This window comes from Podarcis muralis, chromosome 13, assembly GCF_964188315.1.
Source record: "Podarcis muralis chromosome 13, rPodMur119.hap1.1, whole genome shotgun sequence".
NCBI classification, from domain to species: Eukaryota; Metazoa; Chordata; class Lepidosauria; order Squamata; family Lacertidae; genus Podarcis; species Podarcis muralis.
The window spans coordinates 54028499-54054085 of NC_135667.1; the positions used below are offsets into that span (position 1 = coordinate 54028499).

The following is a 25587-nucleotide window of genomic DNA, read 5'->3' on the forward strand; positions in this document are numbered from 1 at the left end:
GACTGCAAATAGTAATCCTTTATAATTAATCAGAAACTAGCTGAAGATGCCATTGGTGACCTCGCCACCATCAATGCTCCAAGCACTGAGTGAACCACCGTATCAGAAACTCTGGCCCAACAACAGCTAATCAGAACAGAACTACAACTTGCAAAGTACTGGATCAAGCTCTACCTACATACACAAGAGGCAGAAACAGTCTTGAAGGAGGCAGACCAGTATCTCAAATGTTATTCTAACAATGGGGCTTTCCCAACATCTGTAATGCTACCCATCCTAGGGAAGTGCTTTCAGGATGCTGGTATTTCTAAATAACTATATTTGTCTGCCAAACTACGTACGTTCTTAGTGCCTTGATCCAAAAGGTTCTCCATTTTGTCTATGAAGGTATATTAAGCTGAGTTTTAGATACCCAGCACAAGAAAACAGCAAATGCACCTCAGGTCTTCTCCATTAGCATGGAATATAGCCGCTCCTATTACCCCTATGAAAACGGTGTAAGACCCCAAGAACATGCAAACAGCTTCCTTCCTGTCCAGTTTCAAATGTACTACTTATCCTCGAAACCTATTCTCCCAGTCTCATGAGACAACAGTTCCCCCTGGTAGGGAGGTGCACCTCAAAAACCCCAGTGTCCATCAAATGCAAAAGAGGATCACAATTTGTTTGCTAACAAGAAAGTCTTTTTGTTAGCGAGCCTGGGAGCTCCTTACAAGGAAAATTAAACTGTTTGGCTTTTAACCAGTTAAACTAACTTACATGTCACAAAACATCAAGTAGCTTTGACAACTCTGAAAGGAGAGGACGTTCTCATTCAAGTGTAAAAGAACTTACAATCTAATAAAGAGAAGCTATCACTGACAGAATGTAATCTTTACAGTATATTTAAGAATATGGAATATTCTGTTAAAGCAGCATCCCAGTAACAAAATGGTTTAAAATTAAAGGAATTGAGTACTACACTAGTTGCCCTGGTTTAAGACATACTGACACATATTTCAAAGTTCTGTTACTTACAGTTATTATTAAAAAGAAAGCCACAATAATTTCAGTAGGAAAGGTAAGCAGCCTTCAAATTTGGATAGAAACGCAAAGGAAAGGGTATTTTCAAACTCCCCACAAGAAAAGGAAATTGGTGAACCTGTGCATCAAGCAGAGAGCTGTGTTTTTTTCTGCTAGAAGTGAAGAACTGATTGAGTCAGGACTGAGAACTGGTAAAGCAGAATAGATTACAATATGCATGAAAGGCAGTCCTTGATATTTTGATACTTTGACTATTGTTTCTATTGACTGAGGTAAACGTGGGAATGCATCCTATTAGCCAAAAAATATTGAATAGATTAAAATATACAATGCATGGTAGCTACACACACAGTAGTTGAAATCCCCTCCCCACAGCAAGACAAGGCAAATGAAGCTGCTGCCTGGCTGACCAAGACAGACCTTTACAAAAACAGATTTGATAGAATGATCATGAGAACCATTTAAATTCCAAGTCACAAGTACAGTGGTGCCTCGCAAGACGAAATTAATTTGTTCCGCAAGTTTATTCTTCTTGCGAGTTTTTCGTCTTGCGAAGCACGGTTTCCCATAGGAATGCATTGAAAATCAATTAATGCGTTCCTAGGGAAACCGCTTGCCAGGCTGGCGGTGCGGAGAAGGGCTTTTCTCCCCACCGCAAGCCTTCAGGACAGGTACGGGAACAGAGGGGAAGGCGCGCAGCGCTTTCCCTCTGTTCCCGGGGCTTGCGTGGGAGGAGGGTTTTTCCTCCCCACCGCCAACATTCAGAACAGCATTCTGAATGTTGGCGGTGGGAAGGAAAACCCTCCTCCCACCCCAAGTCTTCAGGAAAGCCATCCGAAGCCGGGCGGCGGGAGAAGGTGTCCCCGCCCCCCCGCCCGGCATCGGAGCTTCGTTCCGATGGTGGGCGGCGGGAGAACGTGTCCCCGCCCCCCCCCCGCCCAGCATCGGAGCTTCGTTCCGATGGCGGGTGGCGGGAGGAGGTGTCCCCGCCCCCCCGCCCGGCATCGGAGCTTCGTTCCGATGGCGGGCGGCGGGAGAACGCGTCCCCGCCCCCCCGCCCGGCATCGGAGCTTCGTTCCGATGGCGGGTGGCGGGAGGAGGTGTCCCCGCCCCCCCGCCCGGCATCGGAGCTTCGTTCCGATGGCGGGTGGCGGGAGGAGGTGTCCCCGCCCCCCCGCCCGGCATCGGAGCTTCGTTCCGATGGCGGGCGGCGGGAGAACGCGTTCCCGCCCCCCCGCCCGGCATCGGAGCTTCGTTCCGATGGCGGGCGGCGGGAGGAGGTCCGAGGACAGTGGGGAAGACACGCTGCGCTTCCCCGCTGTCCCGGAGATTTCCCTATGGGCTTTCGTCTTGCGAAGCAAGCCCATAGGGAAAATCGTCTTGCAAAGCAACTCGCAAACGGAAAACCCTTTCGTCTAGCGGGTTTTCTGTCTTGCGAGGCGTTCGTCTTGCGGGGTACCACTGTAATGTTGAGACGTGGAAAGGGGCTTCCATACAGCAGGCTCTTTTGGCTGTATGAGAAAACTTCTGAAGCTCCTTTAGTGCCTGGAGCAACACTAACCTGCTTTATTATTCTAGTTATTATTCTAGTATTATTCTAGTATTTAAATAACATATATTTAAAGCCACCTAGCTGTGGACTGCAAGAAGATCAAACGTATCCATTCTTAAGGAAATCAGCCCTGAGTGCTCACTGGAAGGACAGATCCTGAAGCTGAGGCTCCAACACCTCATGAGAAGAGAAGACTCCCTGGAAAAGACCCTGATGTTGGGAAAGATGGAGGGCACAAGGAGAAGGGGATGGCAGAGGACGAGATGGTTGGACAGTGTTCTCGAAGCTACCAGCATGAGTTTGACCAAACTACGGGAGGCAGTGGAAGACAGGAGTGCCTGGCGTGCTCTGGTCCAGGGGGTCACGAAGAGTCGGACACGACTAAACGACTAAACAACAACAACAGGCTGTGAAGCAGAGGTAAAGTCAAACCTTGATTCCTGAACGGCTTAGTTGCTGAACAAATCGGCTCCAGAATGCTGCAAACTCGGAAGTAAGTGTTCCGGTTTGCGAATGTTTTTTGGAAGCTGAACGTCCAACGCAGCTTCCGCTTGAGTGCAGGAAGCTCCTGCAGCCAATCAGAAGCCGTGCCTTGGTTTTCAAATGGTTCCAAGAGTCGAACGGACTCCCGGAATGGATTCGGTTCAAGAACCAAGGTACCACTGTATAAGATTCTTAATCTAGGAGGAAATGTCTATGTAGATCACCTAAAACGCAATAAAATATTCTACAGCAGGTTAACAAAGGACCACTGGCATCCAATTAGACAGTCCAATAAGACATTCAAGTCTAAAGATACCCTAGTGGCTAATCAACCAATACTCAACTGATTACATTCTATGTACTCACAAACAGGTAAAGTTCATCAATTGTGATTACCATGGATTATCGGAAGCAGAACTGGTCAAAACTGCTAATAATTCTAGGCAACCCTCAGACAAAGCCAAGCATGTCACTGGTTCAAAATAGTTCAAAAATGCCACAAATTGAATAAGTACTGCAGGAAAAGCATAACACACACATACACTCCCCAAGGTATATTTTATAGATGTACAGCACAATCTTATATACATCATAGGAGCCATCTCCTAGGGGCCAAGGGGGCTTTGGCCCACCAATAAAATATTTGAAGGGGCCAGGGCATTGCTATTCAAATGTTGAGTGTGTCATGTCATGTGATCAATTGTGGGGTGGGGCTTACCTGGGCCCCCACAATATTTCATTCAAGTTGGCACCCTTGTTAATACATATCTACTCAAAATAAGTCACAATGAAGTAAGTGGGACATCATCCCATATAAATGGGCACAGGACTGCATCTAAAAGACATGAAGTGTTCACTGAGATTTTGTTCCATACAGGATATATCAAACTTGAATGCCTGTTTTGTAATCCAACCCAACAGGCAGTATGATAACAATGAACTTAATTGCCAACAGTTCGGAAAACAGGCACAAGACAAATGTATAGTGGAACATTTCCTGAAGAAACAGCAGGGCTAAACAGCAATATTTTTACGAAAATCGATAGGAATTTGTGTGTTAAGTCTCCAAGAGACACTACTCTGTCTAGTAGCCTATGTATACTAAATCTTTTCAGCATCCACACACTGGTTTGTAGTCAAGTTCAAGTCTGACCTTAACAGTTATTTCATAATTTACCTGACATCAAGAGAATGAAATTTTCCTCTCTTCTGATATAAGAAAGTTGCAATATCTCATGATTCAAGTAGAAATCTTCTTTAGACCCTAGAAACAAAATCCAAAATGGTCCTTGAAACCATTGTGGTTAGAGATTCAAGCAGAATTCATATAAAGAAAGTTCTGAAGATTTTCTGGTGCTTATGGCATAAGCCAGCTGCCCCCCAAGAGAGCTTTCTGGTGAAAAACTTAAAAATCTGTTCTTTGCCGCATAAAATTATTTTACATGTTAACTAGATGAAGGCTGAAATACCAGACTATTAGTAAAAGATGTTACAAATCTAGGATATGTAAAGTTAGTTACTTTTGAGAAGAAAAATAAAAAAGATTTAGACTTCTGTTTTTTCCCCAGGAAAATCCACTTTTAAAATGTAGGTGCCTAAAGAAAATCCTAGGTCAATTCTGTCATGGGTTCCAAACATGGAGTATTGCTGTGTATTTAAGAGAAGCAACTCTTAAGTGTCTCCAATTCTCCTCTAGGACAGAAGTTCCTAGAAAGAACAAGAAGCACAATGGACTGATGTATTAGCACCTCCTTTGCTTGTGATCAACTAGGAATGTTGGAGGCTGCTATCATCAGTTTACTTTACTGTCAGGGCTTTTTTCCAGCCAGAACTCACTGGAACTCAGTTCCAACACCTCTCAGGTAGGCGCCATTGTCATTGTAAGAAAACAAGGCAGGCATTCATGGTGAGTTCCGACACCTCTTTTTCTAGAAAAATAGCACTCATTGTGAAACCTACTTAAAATCTAGTTCAAAGTCGAACCTTGTGTGGGTCTTGAGCAACCATAACTCTAAACATTGGAGGTGATGCTCCTATCATCTTTATTACTAATACATTACCTCCACAGAGGTTATCGAAGTACACACTTTAAGGCATTTTGGTTGGTCTCGTAAAGCTATTGCCCTAATGAGGATTTTTGAATTTTTATTGTGGGCCAAAATGGATACTTTTGGTGTTAATGCTGCTTTACCTTTCCCTGAATTACCTGAAATATTATCTAAAAGCATACAGTAGTCATGGAAAAGAGAGCACACAAGAGAAATAAGCATGAATTTTTGAATGAATGCACATCAAGACTGGGGAGACGATAACACCCTACCAATGAAATAAACCTCAAGCCGCAGATGCATTCAACTTTGGGGTTGTGGACAAGACAAAATCTGGCATCCAAAGATCAAAATCATCCATCAAAACCTTTTCCACTGTTGAGACTTCAGAAAACTTCCAAAAGATCATCCAATTCATACAACTGAAAATATATTACATAATCACGAGTGGGATAATATTCTTCATTTTTTACATGGAATTCCAAATTCTATTAAATGGCTCTGAATGCAAGAAATCAAGATTTAAAGTTAAGGACTAGATGTGCACATTAGACCAGACAAAAAATAATCCGTCAAAGTATTTTCAAAACATTACTTTTACTAGATCAGATCAACGTGCTTAATAATTATGCTAATTACAAAAAAATAGTTCATTCCCTTGTTTCACAATAGCAATTAACTTTTTAAAGGCACATATGCTCAGTAGATAAACCGTCTTAGAAACATAATGGATATTAACCAAGATGCAAGACCTTGTTCATACTTCTAAATAAAAACACAATCCATACATAACTAATTTAATGTATGTGAAAAGTCCAAAATAGAGTTGTATATCCACGCACAAGTTAGAAACAAGATGTGACTCCAAGCGAGTTTTACATGCCCTGATCTAAGAGTATGGGCAGCACTCAAGTGGCAGTGTTGCTGAGCAGGTGATTTTGATAACTTTTTGTACTGCTTTTCAACTTTAAAATGAAAATATAAACCAAAGAACGAAATAAACTATCAGATATGAACAGCAGAATCAAACGATTCAACTACCAAAGGAGGAACAGAAAAGAAAAGCTTTTAACCTGCCTCAAGAAAGAAAGAAAGAAAGAAAGAAAGAAAGAAAGAAAGAAAGAAAGAAAGAAAGAAAAGATAGTCATACAAATCTAAGGGTGGATACAAAAACATACCAGGTCTGCAACAGAGAAGGCACCATTTCTTGCAAAGACTAATCAAGCCTTCACATGTGATCTTTAGCATAGCTTTGTTAGTAGATGATGGTGATTTATTTTGTACCCTGCCCATCTGACTAGGTCACCGCAGCTACTCTAGGTGGCTTCCAACAGAATTTACAAATACAAACACACATCAGATATTAAAAACTTCCTGATACAGGGCTACCTTCAGATGTCTCCAGATGATGCTCCTTCAGGTATGCAGGGCCAAAGCCATTTAGGGCTTTAAAGGGCAGCACCAACACTTTAAATAGTGCTCGGAAATATACTGGGAGCAGTGTGGATCTTTTATGACCGGTGTTACATGCTCCCAGCTGCCACTCCCAGTCACCTGTCTGGCAGCAGCATTCTGGATTAGTTGTAGATTCCGAGTCACTTTCAAAGGTAGAGCACATTGCAGTAGTTCAAGTGGGAGATAACTAGAGCATATACCACTCTGGTGAGACAGGGCACTGGCAGATAGGGTCTCAGCCAACATGCCAGATGGGGCTGGTAGATCCAGCAGAACCAGTTAAGTTTTCACCTTTGTCCCTGGCCTGCAAGAGATCATCGACCAGTGTGACAAGGGCAATTTCAGTCCCAGGGTGGAGTCCAAATGGGCTTCATCCTCCAGACATGCTTGGAATTATTCCACAACCACTCGCTCAATCACCTTGCCCAGGAATGGAAGATTTGAGACTGGGAGATGACTGGCTATAGTGGCCAGGTCCATAACCACACACACATCCCATTGCCCAGCTCACTATTATGAACCAGGACAGGCAAGCGTCAAGAAGACAAGTGGCATGTTTCACTGGTTACACTGGCAAGCAGCCTGTCCGTTTGGGGGCAATAGGTCAGAAGGAGCAGTTACTCTGAGATAATCAAGACCCAAACAATTAGGAGTTTATAAAAGATGAAAACCAGCACTAGAATTGGGCTCAGAAATACCTTGCTTGCCATGATTTGTGAGAAGGGGGAGTGGAGGGTTGCCTCCTGCAATAGTTGATTTCATTTGATAAGCCTATGCACTTATAGCCCCAGCTATTAAATTAGGCTGACAAAATTCCATTCACAGTGCTTTGTATGCACCTGATCCAACAATCCTGGAATCGGAAAAGTTGAACTTACCATGAAGTTCCTTACTGTTTGTGTTTATAGACCAGGCAGCATTTATCCTGCCTTTCTAATTGGTTCCTATTACTCACATAAGTTTACATCAAATAAACTCCTGCAATTCATAATACAAAATATGTAACACCCAATTAATATAAAAATACTTTAAAAGGCAGAGTCAAATACTTTTTGACCTATCTAGAAAGAACACTCTCAGAGTCAAGGCTTACTTCAGTATCCTCCAGCAGCATGAGGCACAAAACACTGCCATTTTTCTAGAAAAAGAGGTGCTGGAAGTCACCATAAACACATCCCTTGCTCTCTTATAATGGCAATGGCGCCCACTGGAGAGGTGCCAGAGCTAAGTTATAGTGATGTTCCAGCTGAAAAAAAGCCCTGGACACAAAGGACAATTACTAAAGCAGGGGCAAATAGCCAATCAGGGAATTAGGAGATGGGATAAAGTAAGGTGTCAGAAGGCAGAACAGAGGAGTTTCTTATGCAATCATTGATCTACTCTGGCTATGAACCTTGTACTTGCTGGAACTGAACTCGAGGGTGGTCTGCCTGCCCTCCTACAATAGGGGTTGCCAATTTTTTTGAGCCAAGCATATACGGAATGTTGAGCAACTGCCATGAGTGCTGCTTATAAAGATGTCTGACATGCCTTTTAAGACTTGGGTCAGAGCCCTTGATCTAAGACACCCTAGATAAAAGCCATCTATGATAGAAGCAAAGGAGGGAATAACTGGTTGACATTTGTGCCAGTGTTGGAGAACCTTACATGTGGATGCACAAAGTAAGGCCAACATATCTGTATCACTGCAAAGGAGCAAACCTCTTTCCAACTCTGCAAGATCTGAACACCATGGTCTCTGTGGCTATCGTGAAGCCAACAGAATCACCTCCATCCCCAGTGTTCTCACCTTAAGGAGGACACTTGGAAAAACAGGGGGAAAGAAAACAAGCAGCCCTTTTGACCACAGAACCAATAAAGCACCAGGCACTTCTGGTTCTTAAAACCTGGTTGTTTACTCAAGCACCCCATCTGTTTATGATCACCCTGAAAACCTCTTGGTGGAGTCCATTCTTCCAATCTTTCTTCTGGCAGTTGAGCCAGTCTGTCTGAGTATTAAATATATTCTCATTCTCCACTGCAGTAGAAAGCTGATTCTTTTAAAACTGTGTAGTAGTCAAAACATGAAGCAGTGAATTTTTTTACTTGATGAGGAAACCATGGCAGACTAGACAATTGAAAGCAGTGTCCTTGATTCCCTTGCCCTTCACTGGAGCTCTAACCAGAAAAATGCCCAACTATGAATATGCATGGAGCCTCTTGGTTCCTAGGCACGCAACTAGGGCTGCAGTCAGCTCTGTAAAAGCCCCAGAAGCAGAGGGCAAGACAAGGAGATGAAGCCTTGAATTGCTTTATATCACACACAAAATGGGGAAAGCAGCTGAAACTGAAGCATAGAAATGTGCAAATTGGCTTCTGCCTGGTCTACAAATGGTATGAAGTCCCTTAGGCAGATTTCTGTGAGAAACTGAGGCTGAATCATGACAGGATGGTGTTGCTGTGGGTGAGAAATTTGGGGTGTAAGAATTGGGTAGACAGCCAGTTTTGGAAAGTGTCGCAATCTCCTTGAAGGAACATGTACATAACTTGGGTACAGTGGTACCTCGGGTTACATACGCTTCAGGTTATAGACTCCGCTAACCCAGAAATATTACCTCGGGTTAATAACTTTGCTTCAGGATGAGAACAGAAATCGTGCAGCGGCGGCGCAGGAGGTCCCATTAGCTAAAGTGGTCTTCAGGTTAAGAACAGACCTCCAGAACGAATTAAGTTCTTAACCCGAGGTACCACTGTACTTGATTCAGTATTGTCACTGATTCCCCAAGTAGTATTAGTGACATATTTCCAACTTTGGCTAGTTTGCTAGCTACAGCTGTACCTGGTAGCAATGCCACAGTAATCCATGAAGGTAAGGGGGAAAATACAAGTTTTTAAAAATAAATCTTACCTTTCTTGCTGTACCCTTTACTTCAAAGATACACCAAGAATATCACACATATAGTGTAAAAGATAAAAATATACATAAAAATACACCATCATGGATATACAATTTTTAGTCTTGTTGAAACTGGCTCATAGCATGCCCAATCATCTAAGTGGATTTGCATTCTCTTGTACCTTATTATACTACTAACCAATAAATACACTCAATTTTTCCACAAAGAGATCAGATTGTCTTCCTTCTTTGACTCTTCCAATATTTATCAATTTAACCATATTCACAATATCCCATAATTTTTCCTCCAGTGCTCACTTTTTCCCAAATACAACAGATGATCAGTCTAGCAACTGTCAATAAACTCTGAATTCCCTACTTCCAATAATATTTGATGCTTTATTAGCCCAAATAATTAAAGGATCCATTGACAGACACTATTATCACTTCAATAACTTTTACTATGCCAGCCGAAGATTTCACAATCTTAGGGCAAGTCCAAAATACACCGTATTTGTCCGTGTACAAGACGGTGCTTTTTGCTTTAAAAAATAGGCAAAAATTGGGTGCTGTCTTATACACGGATAGTGAATGCAGAGGGAGGACGTGTGATTAATGGCAGCAGAAACTGGGCGGGTGATTAGTGGCTGCAACAAGGCCTGCTGGCGATTAGCTGTGGGTGTGGTAATTGGGAGGTGACTGACAGCTGTGGCGAGGTGGGCAGGCAATTGGCGGCTGCGGCAAGTGGGTGGGTGGGCTGTTGGTGGCAGTGAGCGGGCAGACAATTGGCTGTGGCAAGATGTGCGATCGGCAGTGGCTGTGGCAAGCGATCAGCAGTGGCTGGCAGGTGAGTGAGCAATTGGCAGAAGCGACCTCCACCACCCCCCAAAAAAGCTAAACAACTTAATTCCTTAATTTTGAGTTTTTAAAAAAATAGGGATCGTCTTATACATGGGGGCATCTTATACACAGAAAAATACAGTACTTAACATTCCAGCATCAGCTGCCTTACATCTCCAATATAAATTACTTGTATCACAGATATGACTGAGTCATAATGGTATTAAATAAACAAAAGACAAATGAATAAAAACTTGCTTTAGGTCTTGAGCTGATTGTATAAGGGACATTTTGCCAAATCCAACTCCACTGACCCAGTAACATCTCACGTCCCACGTCTCCCTACCATTTACTTTGAGAAGTACAGGTAGAGACCATTTAGCGTGAGTTCAATTGACGCACGACAGCCAACACACAGGTCATTTTGGACCCAGAAAAGGACAGAACAAAGTGGGTTTATGCATGCTCTCCCGATGCACGGGGAGTGCCAGGAACGCAACACCCAGGCAAATTGGGGATTGCCTGTATTAAGTGTTATATAAATAATCTTAACGATTTTGTATAATTTGCTTAGTAAATTTTATGAGTTTCCTCTCATCAAATTTACAAACTCTATCCTTTCTCTAAACTGCCCATGTCTTACCAAGAAGGTATTGGCTATATTTCTAAACTGCAAGTATTGATAAAAGAGAGGATAATTTTGTATTATCTCATTAACAATCTGATTGCAAATTTTAACAATACCCTCTTTAAATAACTATGTTCAAAATGTCCATGAATCTTTCATAAATTAATATTATACCCCCCCCCCAAAAAAAACCTCTTCCTATATTTCTTCATTATGTTAAAGTTCTGTGAGAGGTGATAGTTCTGGACTTGATTTATGTTTATATATACTTCAAAGATCTCATAAAGATTTGGTACATGGATTTAATTTAATACCCTTATCAAATTTTGTGTAGTGTCAGTCTTTTTTTAAAATTCTGCTGAAACAATAAATTGTTCTAATATGATAGATCTGTCTGAGTGGCCCCACTGCGGTAAATTTGTAAGCACAACTGCATCATATTATTTACTTAAAGAAGGGAAGGCTACTCTACCATTCTTAAAATTTTATCATTTTTGCAACAACTTTTGAGCTTTTTCTTAGTCCAAACATAATACTGCCAGCTAGTAATTATTTTATAATTTATTCCTAATTGAAGATTTAAAAGAAAGCATCTCTGGAAGCACCAACATTTTAATAGCCTCTATTTTGCCCATCCATGAAATTTCCGTTTGGGTCCAATGGACTATTTCTTTCTTACCTCCGCCACAAATCTGTCATGATTATACTTTGCACACCGAGGAAGCAAAGCAATCCAGAAGCGGGGCAGGGCCTATGACTTACATCAAATAGGAATGCCCCCCCCACAGGATTGGAGTGCTATGGCACTAGCCCCCACCTGGGAAACTGGACCAAAGCAGCTCCATCCAGCTTCCTTTAACAGGATATCCCTTTCCTTCAGAGGGGCATGCAAAGGCTACAACCTCCCCTCTGACCAAGACTTACCCAATGTCTAAACCACCAAAGTTGTAAAGATTGCTATGAAGGAGGCAAAACCACAATGAGAGAGCTAATTTGCTGGGTGGGAAATTCCTGCCCGGCCTCAAATACAATGACCAATGTTGTCCATAGCAAGGTCAAGAACAGAGCAGAATACAAGGAGAGGAGGGGCGGAAGATCTAGCAACAAGTGGACAAGGGGCAGGGGCAACCCTTCTTATATATCCCAGGAACAGATCCAAGCAAAGCCTGCAGGCTCAGCTGGGCCTGTCCCTTGGTCTCGGACAGACCCCTAGCCTGCCTGCAATAGGCCAGTTTGCGGGCAGCCTTGTATCCACAGCCAAGGCTGTCAAGATGGGCTGCAAGCCTCCAAAGGCCAGTGGCTGCTGCCAGAAGGCACCCTGTCACTGGACTGTGTTGGGAGGGTGGCAATGGCCCCCAACACTGCTGTGGCTGGAAAGGGCAAGCATACTTACTACACTTCCTAAATTTTGCATTTTAAATATATTCCCAGATATTTAATTAGTAAGTTTCTCTATGGAAACTTAAGAGTGCTATTCTAACCTGTTTATTCATATTCAAGGCCTCACTAATTCAATGTTCAGATTTTGTTGAATTAGTCTTATATCCATATGCCATGCTAAATTCATTAACTAACATAAGTACATTCTCAAATGATTTTTTTCTGGATCTCTTACAATCAATCACTGCTACATTATTTGCATAAAGATGAATGTTGAATTCTTCTCTCCCTATTGTTACTCTCTTAATTGTTCTATCTGGTCTAAAAGCTTCCGCTAATGAGTCTACAGACAATGCAAAAACTAATCGTGACAAAGTGCATCCTGTATTCATTTGGAATGGGTCAAAACTCATTCAATTCATGAAGACGCAAGCATTTGGGTCAGCATAAATTAGCTCAATCCAGGCAGTAAAATCTCCATTCAATCTGATATGATCTTACAACTTGATAAAGAAACTCCCACTGCAAACAGCTGAAGACTGGATTTGTTGATTATACATAGGAATGAGGTACAAGCTTTTGGCATCTTGCAAAGGTAGATCACTACAAATTAGCTATATGGTTTACCACTGTCTTCCTTTTCTTTTTCTAATGCTTATTGTTTAGTAGATATTAAAAATGCTTTGCTTGTCTTTTTCCTGAAAGGATGATGCTACGGTTTTACTACAGGGCTTTTCCCCATGCAAACAACTTGCAGAGACATCACTTTTATACAACTGTTTTGTTTTCCACAATACAGAAAACAGAGGAACTCCATGTTCTTGAGGACTAAGCTGAAGTGATTACCTTGCATGGTATCCAACACTGCAGCTCTGCTAACACAAGGGACTTCCATGTGCCCAATGGAACTTTCTCGTCCTCTCAAGCTACCCAAACACCCTCAGAATCAGTTTCAGGATTGGAGGATGCTCTGGAGCAAATTTTGATTTCCTCTCCTTCTCTGTGCCCCCAAAGTCACATTGCATCAACACAACCCACTGGCACAGCACTAGATATAATCCCTTACGTTTTTGTTAAAAGCATCATGGAAAGTATAAAAATAATTTAGCTATGAAATTAATGAGAAATTGGTACCTAAAAACAAAACCTTGAAAACTTATTTACTGAAACAAAAGGTTGAGGTACTACAGCTATTGTGGGAAATAATTAAAGATCTAGAACTCTTCTGAATACGCAACGTGATACGTTCTCTGCTACTACTAAAACAAACTCAGGAACAAACACACTAGATATCATTTCACTAACATTAACTCTCATGCAGTATCAAAGTTTTTAATATAAGATTTATTATGACCAGAGCTTTGGCAAGTGCATTATTATTTGTGGAGTTCTAGATCAGTGGTTCCCAAACTTTCCCCCACAGATTTAACAATTGTACATGGACTTAGCAGACAACTATATTATTTCTCTGCCTGCTGCAGCAATTGTAGTATGCTGTGCTATATATCCTGCATGATATTTCAAACATCCCAAATGCAGTTTGTGGACCACAGGTGGTCCAAGGACCACAATTTGGGAACCCATGTACTTGATTGCAATTTTCAAGTTACTATAAAATACGCATATGCTATTAAGCTAACAGCAAGTAATTCTACTCGTCTAGTTTCTAAGGTCTAAAATTTTCCATCATCAGTTACACTCAACATATGTAAGCAAGTTCCATGTGTTGGATTCCTGAAAAAGGAAGCAAGGACTGTCTACCATCTGTTCTAATGAGCAAGGAGGGCTGGACAGTTCCTGCTTGTTCTCGCCTCTTCCCTGGTTGCAGGGTATTGCTGAGGCTGACTCTTAGCAACACTGCCAACAGATCAAGATCATTCCCTCCAGAGATGATGAAGTCACAAATACACATATTTTACAAATTGTATTTATGTAGGAAAACAGTTTTTGTTTAGCCATCCTTAACCTGCATGGCTAAATAGCTGAAAATATTTGTTGTATCACCAGCATGGCAGAGATCGTGGCAGTGTGATTCAATACCACACATTAACTAGCAGCAGGACCAGTACTTCATAGGCTATCAATATAGTACTCTCCATGAGTAGACACAACTGATGAAGTCTCAGCACATGTGAGTTCTCTTTCCTACTACAAATAGTCCTTCAAACACAAACTGTGGTACTTGCAACATTCATTGACAAGGCAGGAACACATCACAAGATCCTTTTCTAGACTTCTAGAATTATAACCAAAACAAACTGGGATTCTGCTCAGGCTTGACTCCACCTAATTTCATGATGTATCTAGTTAAAACACTCTTGGCATAAAAGTTCATAAACGCTTCCAACAGGGTTGGGCTGTGCCACACAATAGAGTTGATGTGGAAATTCATTCAGTCCGCATTTTAATGCAAACCAACCAAATTTGCACTTCTCAAAACAATCCACAAAATGAAACATACTTTGGAATCTGTACTTTTCAATTTTGCAATGCAAAAAATGTAGTGTAAAAATGTGTACAAAAAGCACAGAGGAAAATGGACAAAAATACAGAGATTAGGGAAAACAATGTATAAAACTGCAATAGCGAAACCTGCTTGCAAAAATGTGTATTGGGGAAAATGCACACAAAAAGGTGTAAAGGTTTTCAATAGAAATGTTTGTAAGAAGTTTGCAAACTGATATAGAAATAAACTGAAGTTTGGGAAAATGAGAAGCAGAAACAAAAATTGCCATTTGATCATCTGTAGTTCCTTCCACCTATGATTCTTCAATACAGGAAGAGCTGTAGGACATGCTTATGGGTAAGATTTTTTTTAAAGGTAAGTTACTGGAACCTTATTAAATAAGATTTAAATCAAGAAGTGAGTAAGTCTCAGTTCTGCAGGAAAATTAGAAAGCATTATCTGAATAGCACTTGGGAGATAGAGGAAATGAATATTTGAACTTAAGTGGTATGCTAGCATGCTTGAGGTTAGCTTTCAATAACTCATGATTCCTATACAGTAAGAAATTAGTATGACACTGAAAATAATGGTTAATTTCTGGATGTCAACTCTTGATTTCAGATGTCAGAGTAAGTAGATGAATTTATATTATTTTAGATAAAGGAGATACATACATTCTAGAGAAAGGAGATGCATTTGTCTTGAAAACGTGTATATATGTGGAGAAGAATCATAACCCTAAATTATGCCAGCCCCTGTGGGAAACTTACTGTTTAATGAGGACAGAGTTTCAACGTGGGGGGTTGTTTCAAAGTGTTCTAACCTGGGAATTAACTGTTTTAACTTGCTTTTTTTTCAGTTTACCTTTTTACATTAGTTAGGTGTATACGTTATTTTGTTTTAAGGGGGAAAGGACAGGGCTGCTAAGGAGTGGGCCCCAGTCAACAGAATGACTGGGGCAGGTTCTACTAGAGGGAATGCATTCAGACACCCGATCTCAGTGATCACAGGTAGGAGAAGGAGTTACACTAGGACCAGACCATGTAACTACCAGGGCGGCAGGTTTAGTCGTTGTTTGAAGACCATCCCTGCCTCCGGGACTGGTCCTGACCAGAAGGATACAGGTATCAACAAGGGTGACCCCCATGACCTTAAGCTGCTGCTGTGCAATGCCATGTCAATGATTCACAAGACCACTGCCATCCATTAATTGATCGTGGATGGAGGAACTGACCTGGCATGTGTAACAGACACTTGGCTGGACATGGCAGACAAGCCTGTTCTTGCTGCTGCTTGTCCACCAGGTTTCTCTTATGCACAGCAACCCACGTCATGTGGGCAGGGAGGCAGGGTGCAGTGATTTTTAGGAAGTCATTAGCTTGTGCCAGGCTTCCTATTGGGGAGACCCCGTTTTCTGAGTGCATGTTCTGGAAGTTGGGCAATAGGGGCAGTACAGGATTCCTATTGGTGTTCTGACTTCCCCGCTGCACCAAGGATTCCCTGCCCAGCTGCTTCAGGTCATGTTGGATGTTCTCCTTGGGACACCAGACTGGTGGTCTTAGGGGATTTGAACATCCATGCCAACACGACCTTACAAGGGGCTGCTCAGGATAGTGGAAAGCATGGCTTCCATGGGACTGTCCCTGAACACGTTTGGCCCAACACATAGCTGTGGACATGTCTTAGACCTGGTGTTTATGTCTATGGACATGGGTGACCTGACACTAAGTTCCAGTGAAACCAAAGTAGTGCCATAGTCAGATCACTTCCTGGTGCAACTAGACATCTCAGTGACCTTTCCCCTCAAGGGAGGTGGGGCTGATTTGAATGGTCCACCCCTGCCACTTAATGGATCCAAATGGCTTCCAGAGAGTGGTATGGGGTGTCTTATCCCATGTTGATAGCCTTTCAGCCAATTCCCTTGTGGCCTGCTGGAATGCAAAGTTAACCAGGGCTACCAACTATCTGACTCTAAAGTGCCCTCTCCAATTGCATGGAACCCAGATGGACCCATGGTTTCCCGCAGAGCTGAGGGCGATGAAACAATTGCTGAGATGGCTAGAGCATCAGTGTCTGGAGGTAGTTGTAGGATGGATGTGAGTGTCTGGAGGTAGTTGTAGGATGGATGGCAGTCAGTGTATTGAGGCTGCATCATCTCGACAAGACAGAAGTACTGTTTCTGAGGGACAGAGGGCGGGCAGGTGTGGGGGACCCCCTGGTCCTGAATGGGGTAACTGTGCCCCTAAAGGACCAGGTACGTAACCTTGGGGGTCATCTTGGGCTCACAGTTGTCCATGCAGACGCAGGTTAATTCTTTGTCCAGGGCGGCTATCTACCAGCTCCTTCTGGTATGTTGGTTGAGACCTTATCTGCCTGCGCCCTGTCTCGCCAGAATGGTATATGCTCTAGTTATCTCCCACTTGGACTAATGTACAGTGGTACCCCGCAAGACAAACGCCTCGGAAGACGAAAAACTCGCTAGACGAAGGAGTTTTTCGTTTTCTTAGCCGCTTCGCAAGACGCATTTCCCTATGGGCTTGCTTCACAAAACGAAGCTTGCCCCGCAAGCTCCGGGGATAGCGGGGAAGCGCAGTGCGTCTTCCCCTCTGTCCCCGGACCCCTTTTGAACCAAGGGGCGGCAACGGGGAGAAGCGATCTTCTCCCCTCCGCCCCTTGCTTCAAAAGAGGGGACAGAGGGGAAGGCATGCGGCGCTTCCCCTCTGTCCCCGGACGGTCTCCATAGGAACGCATTGATTGATTTTCAATGCATTCCTATGGGAAACCGTGCTTCGCAAGACGAAAAACTCGCAAGAAGAAAAAACTTGCGGAACGAATTAATTTCGTCTTGCGAGGCACCACTGTAATGTGCTCTACCTTTCAAGGTGACTCAGCAACTACAACTAATCCAGAATGCTGCTGCCAGACAGGTGACTGGGAGTGGCTGATGGGACCATGTAACGCCAGTTATAAAAGATCTATACTGGTTCCCAGTATGTTTTCATGCACTATTCAAAGTGTTGGTGCTGACCTTTAAAGCCCTAAATCACTTTGACCCAGATACTTAGGTACAGCCTTGAGGGCTTTTTGGTGGTTCCCTCAATGTGAGGGAAAGTTACAGGGAACCAGACAGAGGGCGTTCTCGGCAGTGGTGCCCTACCTGTGGAACGTGCTCCCATCAGATGTCAATGAGATAAAGAATTACACATCTTTTAGAAGATATCTGAAGGCAGCCCTGTATCGGGAATTTATTAACATTTGATGTTTTATTATGTTTTTATATGTGCTGGAAGTTACCCACAGTGGTTGGGGTATTGTTGCTGTTATTATTATTAACCCATGCTCTAGTGGCATAAGCAGGAAGGTACAACGTGCACTTCAGGCCCTTCTCTTTCTCCTATTCCATTCACATATCCAGGACTATGACTTGTATGAAGTTTAGTTTCACTTACCAAAAAACATACTATGTTGTTACATGCAAATCTGAGATAGTTTAAATCTCAAACTCTCATCAGCTTCACAAACTTTAATCTAACTTTTTAGAAACTAACCTGTTTGTTTTCAAACACGATCTCTGGTCTGCCTGCAAAAACAAGTCAGGTTTGTGGGAAGCTAATCTAAATTCTTCTAGTCCTCCTCCTGTCTGACTGAGAGAAGGAAAAGTGTTTATTTTCCCTCAAAAATTTTATATTAGGAAAATACTCCAGTGTTAAGATACTTCATATACTGATTTGGTGCTAAAGTGTCATTCACACTGAAGAATACAGAAAGTGTAATATATAAATAAATTCCGAGACTCTTTTTCAATGCTGCTCTTTCCAACACTAATGATTATATAAGATAATTCAAAGAGTCCATTTTAAACTAAATATACCTTTATAGCACTGTAAATGCACTTACCCTTCCAATCTGACATCAGGTAAAGATCTATTGAGTGCAATCCTTTCACTTGCCATTAAATTAAACTGGTTAATTTTAAACATTTCCTTCATTTTTTCTTGGTCCTCTTTAGGAATGACAACAGGTTTCCCCATTTCTCCAGGGCCTTCATGAGGTTTTTGTACAAGTTCTGGAACTAAAAAAAATGTTTGTATTAAAAAAAAGAATTTAAAAGATGTTAAACTTAACATCTGTACTTACACTGGTATAACCCCAGTTACAGTAACACCATTTTTAAAAATCCACTAAATGGAAAGACATTTTAGAAGCAAATAGAAAATTGGGTTTAAAATTGTATGAGATAGAAAATAAAAGCATCAGTTCTCTAGAGCAAGCTTATATAACTCACTCTGATTTTGCATACAGGCTATTCTGTAACAACTGTTGTAAAATAACATACTGATTATGACACGTATATGACTGGAGAAGATGAAGAGATGAAAACAAAATGCCAAAGCAAATTAACAAAATGGAAACATAATAGATACTCAAGTAGTTTGCCTGCCAATATATAAATGTTAAGAAGCTCCTCTTCTTTGGCGATCACTTGTAACCAAATAAGATTGTCTTCCATGAAAACGGTTTTAACAATGTATGTCCATAGGTGACTGTGATTTTCCCAGATTTTTTTGATGAGCTGTGAAGTTGTTGTGCAAGTTCAATTCTGCCCACTTTGAAGACTTCAGCAGGTATCCCATCAGGTCTGCTGGTTTTGTTGTTTTTCATTTGGCTAATAGCTGTGTACAACTCTCCCAGATTTGGAGATACTGCAAGCTCATCTCTAATTTATTTTTGCAGAATTTGTATGGGAACCTCAGCAGCTACAGTGTGACGCGGCAGCCAAAAAAGCCAATGCAATTCTGGGGTGCATCAATAGGAGTATAGCATCTAGATCAAGGGAAGTAATAGTGCCACTGTATTCTGCTCTGGTCAGACCTCACCTGGAGTACTGTGTCCAGTTCTGGGCACCACAGTTCAAGAAGGACACTGACAAACTGGAACGTGTCCAGAGGAGGGCAACCAAAATGGTCAAAGGCCTGGAAACGATGTCTTATGAGGAACGGCTAAGGGAGCTGGGCATGTTTAGCTTGGAGAAGAGGAGGTTAAGGGGTGATATGATAGCCATGTTCAAATATATAAAAGGATGTCATATAGAGGAGGGATAAGGTTGTTTGCTGCTGCTCCAGAGAAGCGGACACGGAGCAATGGATCCAAACTACAAGAAAGAAGATTCCACCTAAACATTCGGAAGAACTTCCTGACAGTAAGAGCTGTTCGACAGTGGAATTTGCTGCCAAGGAGTGTGGTGGAGTCTCCTTCTTTGGAGGTCTTTAAGCAGAGGCTTGACAACCATATGTCAGGAGTGCTCTGATGATGTTTCCTGCTTGGCAGGGGGTTGGACTCGATGGCCCTTGTGGTCTATTCCAACTCTATGATTCTACTGGGGAGTTGCAGTTAAGGATATGCTGGTAATGTTCTTTCCAGCGGAGTGCAATAGCTTCTATATCTTTTAGAAGTGTGGTGCCTTCTGTTGAGTGTAGGAGGCATATGCCATGATTTATTGGCCCATAGATGGTCTTTGTGGCTTTAAAGAAACTCTGCATCATGAGTGTCGGCTAAGTGCTGGATCTCTTTAGCTTTTCTAAATCCACCAGGTGTTCTTTAGTTCTCTGGTTCTTCTTTGAACCTCAGCCTTAGCGTTGGCATAGGTTTTTTTCTTAGTGGTGCAGTTTCTATCTCTTTGCCAGATCTGAAAGGGCTTCCTTTTCTTGTCAATAACGTGTTTAATCTCACTATCATTCTCATCAAATCAGTCTTGGTGTTTCTTAGTTTGGTATCCAATAGTTTGTTTACAGGCTGCAATAATGGATGTTTTTAGCTTGGTTCAGTGTTCCTCAATGTTATCAGGGAATTCTGAAAACAGATGGTCCTTAAGAGACGTTTGGAAGCAATCCCACTTAATAGATGTCGAACGGCTTGAGTGTTCATTTTGCACCTTGGTTTCCTTCCTTGAAGCCCGCGTTGAGGCTTAGCCATTGTGGAATGTATTAATCAGAGATCTGTCTAGCAGTCGTCAGCACTCGTCATAGCTCTGGTAAGGAACACATCACAGCAATCTTCAGCTCAGACAATTACATAGTCTAAAGAGGTGCCAGTGGTTCGACTGAGGATGCCTCCATGATGTTTTAAATTTATTTTTTTGTTGAAAGAATATAGCACATATAGTCAAAAGTAAAAGTAAAATTCTGTTCTAATTACTGTTGCCAATTCCTGCTTTCCCAATAGTCCCAGGCCACAGATCAAAATCTCGCCCAATTCTTGCCTTAATATCACCCAGGATAATTTTATCCTCCTTAGGCATCTCTGATAGGATGGTATCCAGCTGAGAATAATTTTTTTCTTTAATGTCTTCATCGGCATCCAGTGTTGGTGCATACGTGCTTAAAATAGTAGCCCGATGGTTTTTGGCAAGTTTTATTCGAAGGGTTAAAAGTCGCTCATTAATGCCAGTAGGGACTTCTGACAAGAGCTTCACAAGATCGTTTTTGATAGCAAAGCCTATTCCATGTATTTGACGTTCTTGTTCAGGTAGACCTTTCCAAAAGAATGTGTAGCCTCCTTTTTCTTCCTTGTCCCTCTCCTGCTCTTCAAGTTTCTTGAAGCACTGCAACATCCATGTTAAAACGTCACAACTCTCTTGCAATGATGGCAATATGATGGCAGTACTGCATTCAAGACACTCATTATCTGTTATCCAACAAAGTCTGTATATTCCATGATCAAATTTTAACTGTCTTTTACGACTGCTGGGTTGTGACGCCACTGGACATGGTAATCCAGTCAGGGGGAAATGGGAGGCAGTCTATGTTTAGGGCACCTTTTCTAGTCCCTCCCCCTTTTCGGGTGAGCAGAGTGGATCCTAAATAGGACTGTTCAGTCATGAATATAGCTGCTGAGCTACTCAACTTGAGTCAGAGCGACTGAATCTGTATCCACTGCCCATGAGCTGGTTCATGATTAGGGGCTCCCAGATTTCACAGTCCTGCCCCTGTTACCATTTGCCAATAACAGTGGGACTTTTGGGGGGTTGGGTTGGGTTTTTGGAAGACGCCTGCGCGTGAGTTTGTTTTATGTTTGTAAATCAGTGCACGGTGACCAACACACAGCCTTCGCAGTAAGGCTCTATTCCGATGGCATGAGAATCATGACGACCAGTAGATTCTTATCTGCTGCAGCCTTCATCTATCTTCACAGCCGTTGTAACATACTACTTGTTATCTTATGCCTGTTCTACTGCTGAGGACTTCTTGGATCATTCTTTGTCTAGCTCCTCCCCTTTGACCTTACCACCTTGGGTGACCCTGCTGGGAGTAGAGACTGAAGGCTTCGCTCACAAGGGTCATAGGAACGTTAAGCCCACTCACCACAACAAGGTGATAATCCAGCTGCGTTGATCAGCGTGCACTGATTTACAGACATAAAACAACTTCCCACACAGGCGTCTTCCAAAAACCCATACCGGTAAAAAGGAATTGTCTACTGGCCTGAGGGGTCTGATTCTGTGTTCAGATTACTCTCAAAGCTATTAATCTCCAGTCATCTCAATTAGCATCAAGCCATTGTGCAATGACACTGCTGTGTGACACACCTTTGTCATGTTTCAGCTTTTTCTTACCAACCTATTAATTTCCAGTCATCTCATTAGTGTCTGCAACACCTGTCTAGTTCAGACAGTAACCATACTGGTGAACTGGACCAGTGTCTTAAGCATGAAAGCTGCTTTTTTACAATAAGTAAGTGAGGGTTTACACCTGAAGTTTAGTGTCTAGAAGAGAGCAAAGCAGTTTAGATGATGGTGTTTACTGGGGAAGAAAGAGCCATATGGGGCCAAAGTAGAGCTGAACAGGCCCCAAGGTTCTGCACCACCTACATAAAATTATAGGGCTGGATGGGACCATAGCATATTCTGCCCTCCTCTCCCTCCCGCTATTATTCCACAGAAGAAATCATTTTTTGAGAGCCAGCAGTCAAATGTTAGTTCAGTGTATCCAAGCAAAATCTGTGCATGCGTTTCTCAACCAGCTGTTAAAATGCTTTTGAAATGAAAGAAATGCAAACAGTCCCTGATACCACATAAAAGGTCTACTGTTCAGTGGGCGGGGGGGGACCACACTAATTCTAGTCCAGATAATTTAAGAAGAAAACAAGCACACATTTCTCCTATCTGTTGTAGTCTTAAACTGGCCATTACTTCACTTATTTTATGTGGTATTTGAATAATAATAATAATAATTTATTATTTGTACCCCGCCCATCTGGCTGGGTTTCCCCAGCCACTCTGGGCGGCTTCCATAGAAACCAAAAATACACTAAAATGTTGTTGTTTAGTCGTTTAGTCGTGTCCGACTCTTCGTGACCCCATGGACCAGAGCACGCCAGGCACACTAAAATATCACACATTAAAAACTTCCCTGAACCTTAAGATATCTTCTGAATGTCAGGTAGTTGTTTATTGCTTTGACATCTGCTGGAAGGGCGTTCCACAGGGTGGGCACCACTACTGAGAAGGCCCTCTGCCTGGTTCCCTGTAGCTTTGCTTCTCACAATGAGGGAACCGCCAGAAGGCCCTCGGCGCTGGAGATTGTTTGAAAACTTAATCTCTGGTCACTAAATACTATTAATACTTACCATCTCCAGGCGGTAGTCCTCTCTCTTTTTTCTCATCACATTTGTTGCATTCACTGAAGTAAAGTAACAAAAACATATCCAGAAGGACCCAAACCAGTGAGGTGGCAAGGACCACCTTACAATACGCAAATTTTCTCATGGCACTTTAAGTCAAAAACAAAAATGAAGTGTATATTGAAGTCAGTGACGCTGCTTTAATCCCATTTCAGAGATCATGTTCGACATCTATGGAGAAAAAAAAGAAAAGAGTTACAAAGGATCTGAGGAATAAAGTATCCTTCTCAAAATATAACAGACAAGTTTAATGCACTCAAGTATGATTATTAAATAGATGCTTAGGCAATGTGAAATGCCTCAAGCATAGGCACTCTAGTAAGCCAGATCTTACTGAAAATGACTATTCCATTCTCAGTAGAACTCCTCCCCAAAGCAAAATGGGCTGTAATTGAAATCTGGTATCTCATTATCCTAAAACTATCCAGAGTATGGTAGCTCCAAATAAAAATGTAGGGGAAAAATACTTGAGCTTATGTACTCCAAGATGGGCATCCAATAGCATTGTTTTCATTACTGCATGAGCCAGCTCTTCCATTTCCCAACACCTAAGAGAATGGTTTAAAAATGTCTTCTCTGCATCACACTTACAAAAATGTGGGAGAACGGCCTAACTTCCCCATCAATTTCTGAAGCTCAGAAGAACTATTAAAGAGGTTCTGAAGCAAACTACTTCTTCAAGCAAACTGTTCTAATTAAGTAATTTACCCAGCAAGCCTGTGTGCAAGCTATACACACAAATCCATCCTGAAAGCAGTGATCTCTACCAAACAGAGAACTGGTGCTTGAACAAATAACCCCTGGAACTAACAAAATATACAGTGATACCTCGAGTTAAGAACTTAATTCATTCTGGAAGTCCGTTCTTAACCTGAAACTGTTCTTAACCTGAAGCACCACTTTAGCTAATGGGGCCTCCTGCTGCCACCGCGCTGCTGCTGCGTGATTTCTGTTCTCATCCAGAAGCAAAGTTCTTAACCCGAGGTACTATTTCTGGGTTAGCGGAGTCTGTAACCTGAAGCATCTGTAACCTGAAGCACCTGTAACCCGAGGTACCACTGTATCTGTTTTCATATTTAAAGCATTTTGTAAGGTTGTTCCATCATATGATGTTCAGTTAGCATTTAAAACAAAGTGTTAGAGGCATGACTAGACATATGTAGGCTGGGGGAAATGCCTGTATGGAAGATTAAGGTCAGATCCCAGATTATATAAAGACAGGGTCTGAAACTTTTCTGGGACTCTTGGCACTTTTGGAATTTTCAGCATGTGTTGTGGGCGCTATCACAAAATAACTGCCAGGTGGTGTGCCTGTTTACATAATGACAACTACAGTGCATATGGCAAGTCACAAAACACCCATTTCATACAAGGCAAACTGGTTACAAGGGAAGAAAAGTAGGGTTTAAACCCCAAAACAGAAAACCACTCATTTTAATCTACAGTACTCTGCTCCATCACATCACCAAATTCCATAAAGGCAACTCAACTCCACCAACCTCTTCATCCAAGGACACCTAGACACATACCCAGAGAGAAGTGGGGGGAGACACAACCTCCCTTCCTTGGTTATCTTTTCCAAGGATGACAACTGCCTTAACCTAGCTGTGTGACCCTGTGTCACCAACAAAAGATACCTTATCTGGAAATATTGAAACCATGAGGGTGGCCATTATTCTGCTTTGATAGTTCATACATTGAGACATGAGTAGTAAACATTAACTACTGTTATATGATATACAAACACAACTACAACAAATAAGTTTGAATTTTTGGTTCTGAATTATCACCAACCCTTCAGAATAAAAAGCTACTAATCACTGTATTAAAAGTGACAGCAACATAAGTCTCAACTCTGTGTCCACAGTAATTCCCGAAACTGAATAGTTATAAGAACTGAGGTGTCACAATAATTGACTTTTGCAAGATTATTAACATATAATTCATAAAACAGAAATTAAGGGGAAGTATGACTAAGCATAACTGAACAATATGTACCATGACAAAATAAATGAGTTTCATTAATTTTTCCCCCTTGACATTTTCATATTCTCTTAGTGATCAGTTCCTTCTGTCACTTATGGTCAAACATTAGTTGCTTCAAAGAGCTGAAGCTTTCGTGTTTAGTGTATTGTTCAAAATTACTGCAAGCAGTATTAACTTTTTTAATAACCTTAG

General features: G+C 41.9%; 1 protein-coding gene across 2 annotated transcripts in view; it reads right to left on the reverse strand.

The window, feature by feature from the left end:
- The window catches only part of GALNT1 (polypeptide N-acetylgalactosaminyltransferase 1), a 60779-nt gene that overhangs the window by 20974 nt on the left and 14218 nt on the right, over nt 1–25587 (reverse strand). The window contains exons 2-3 of one of the 2 annotated variants that reach the window (XM_028703031.2): nt 23356–23580; nt 18628–18802 (exon numbers count right to left, since the gene is read on the reverse strand). In XM_028703031.2, coding sequence (XP_028558864.1) covers nt 18628–18802; nt 23356–23494 — 314 coding nt within the window. In that variant the 5' untranslated portion in view covers nt 23495–23580. Of the gene's footprint in view, nt 1–4235; nt 4256–18627; nt 18803–23355; nt 23581–25587 lie in introns of those variants that run through there. The other variant, XM_028703032.2, reaches the window with a different exon arrangement.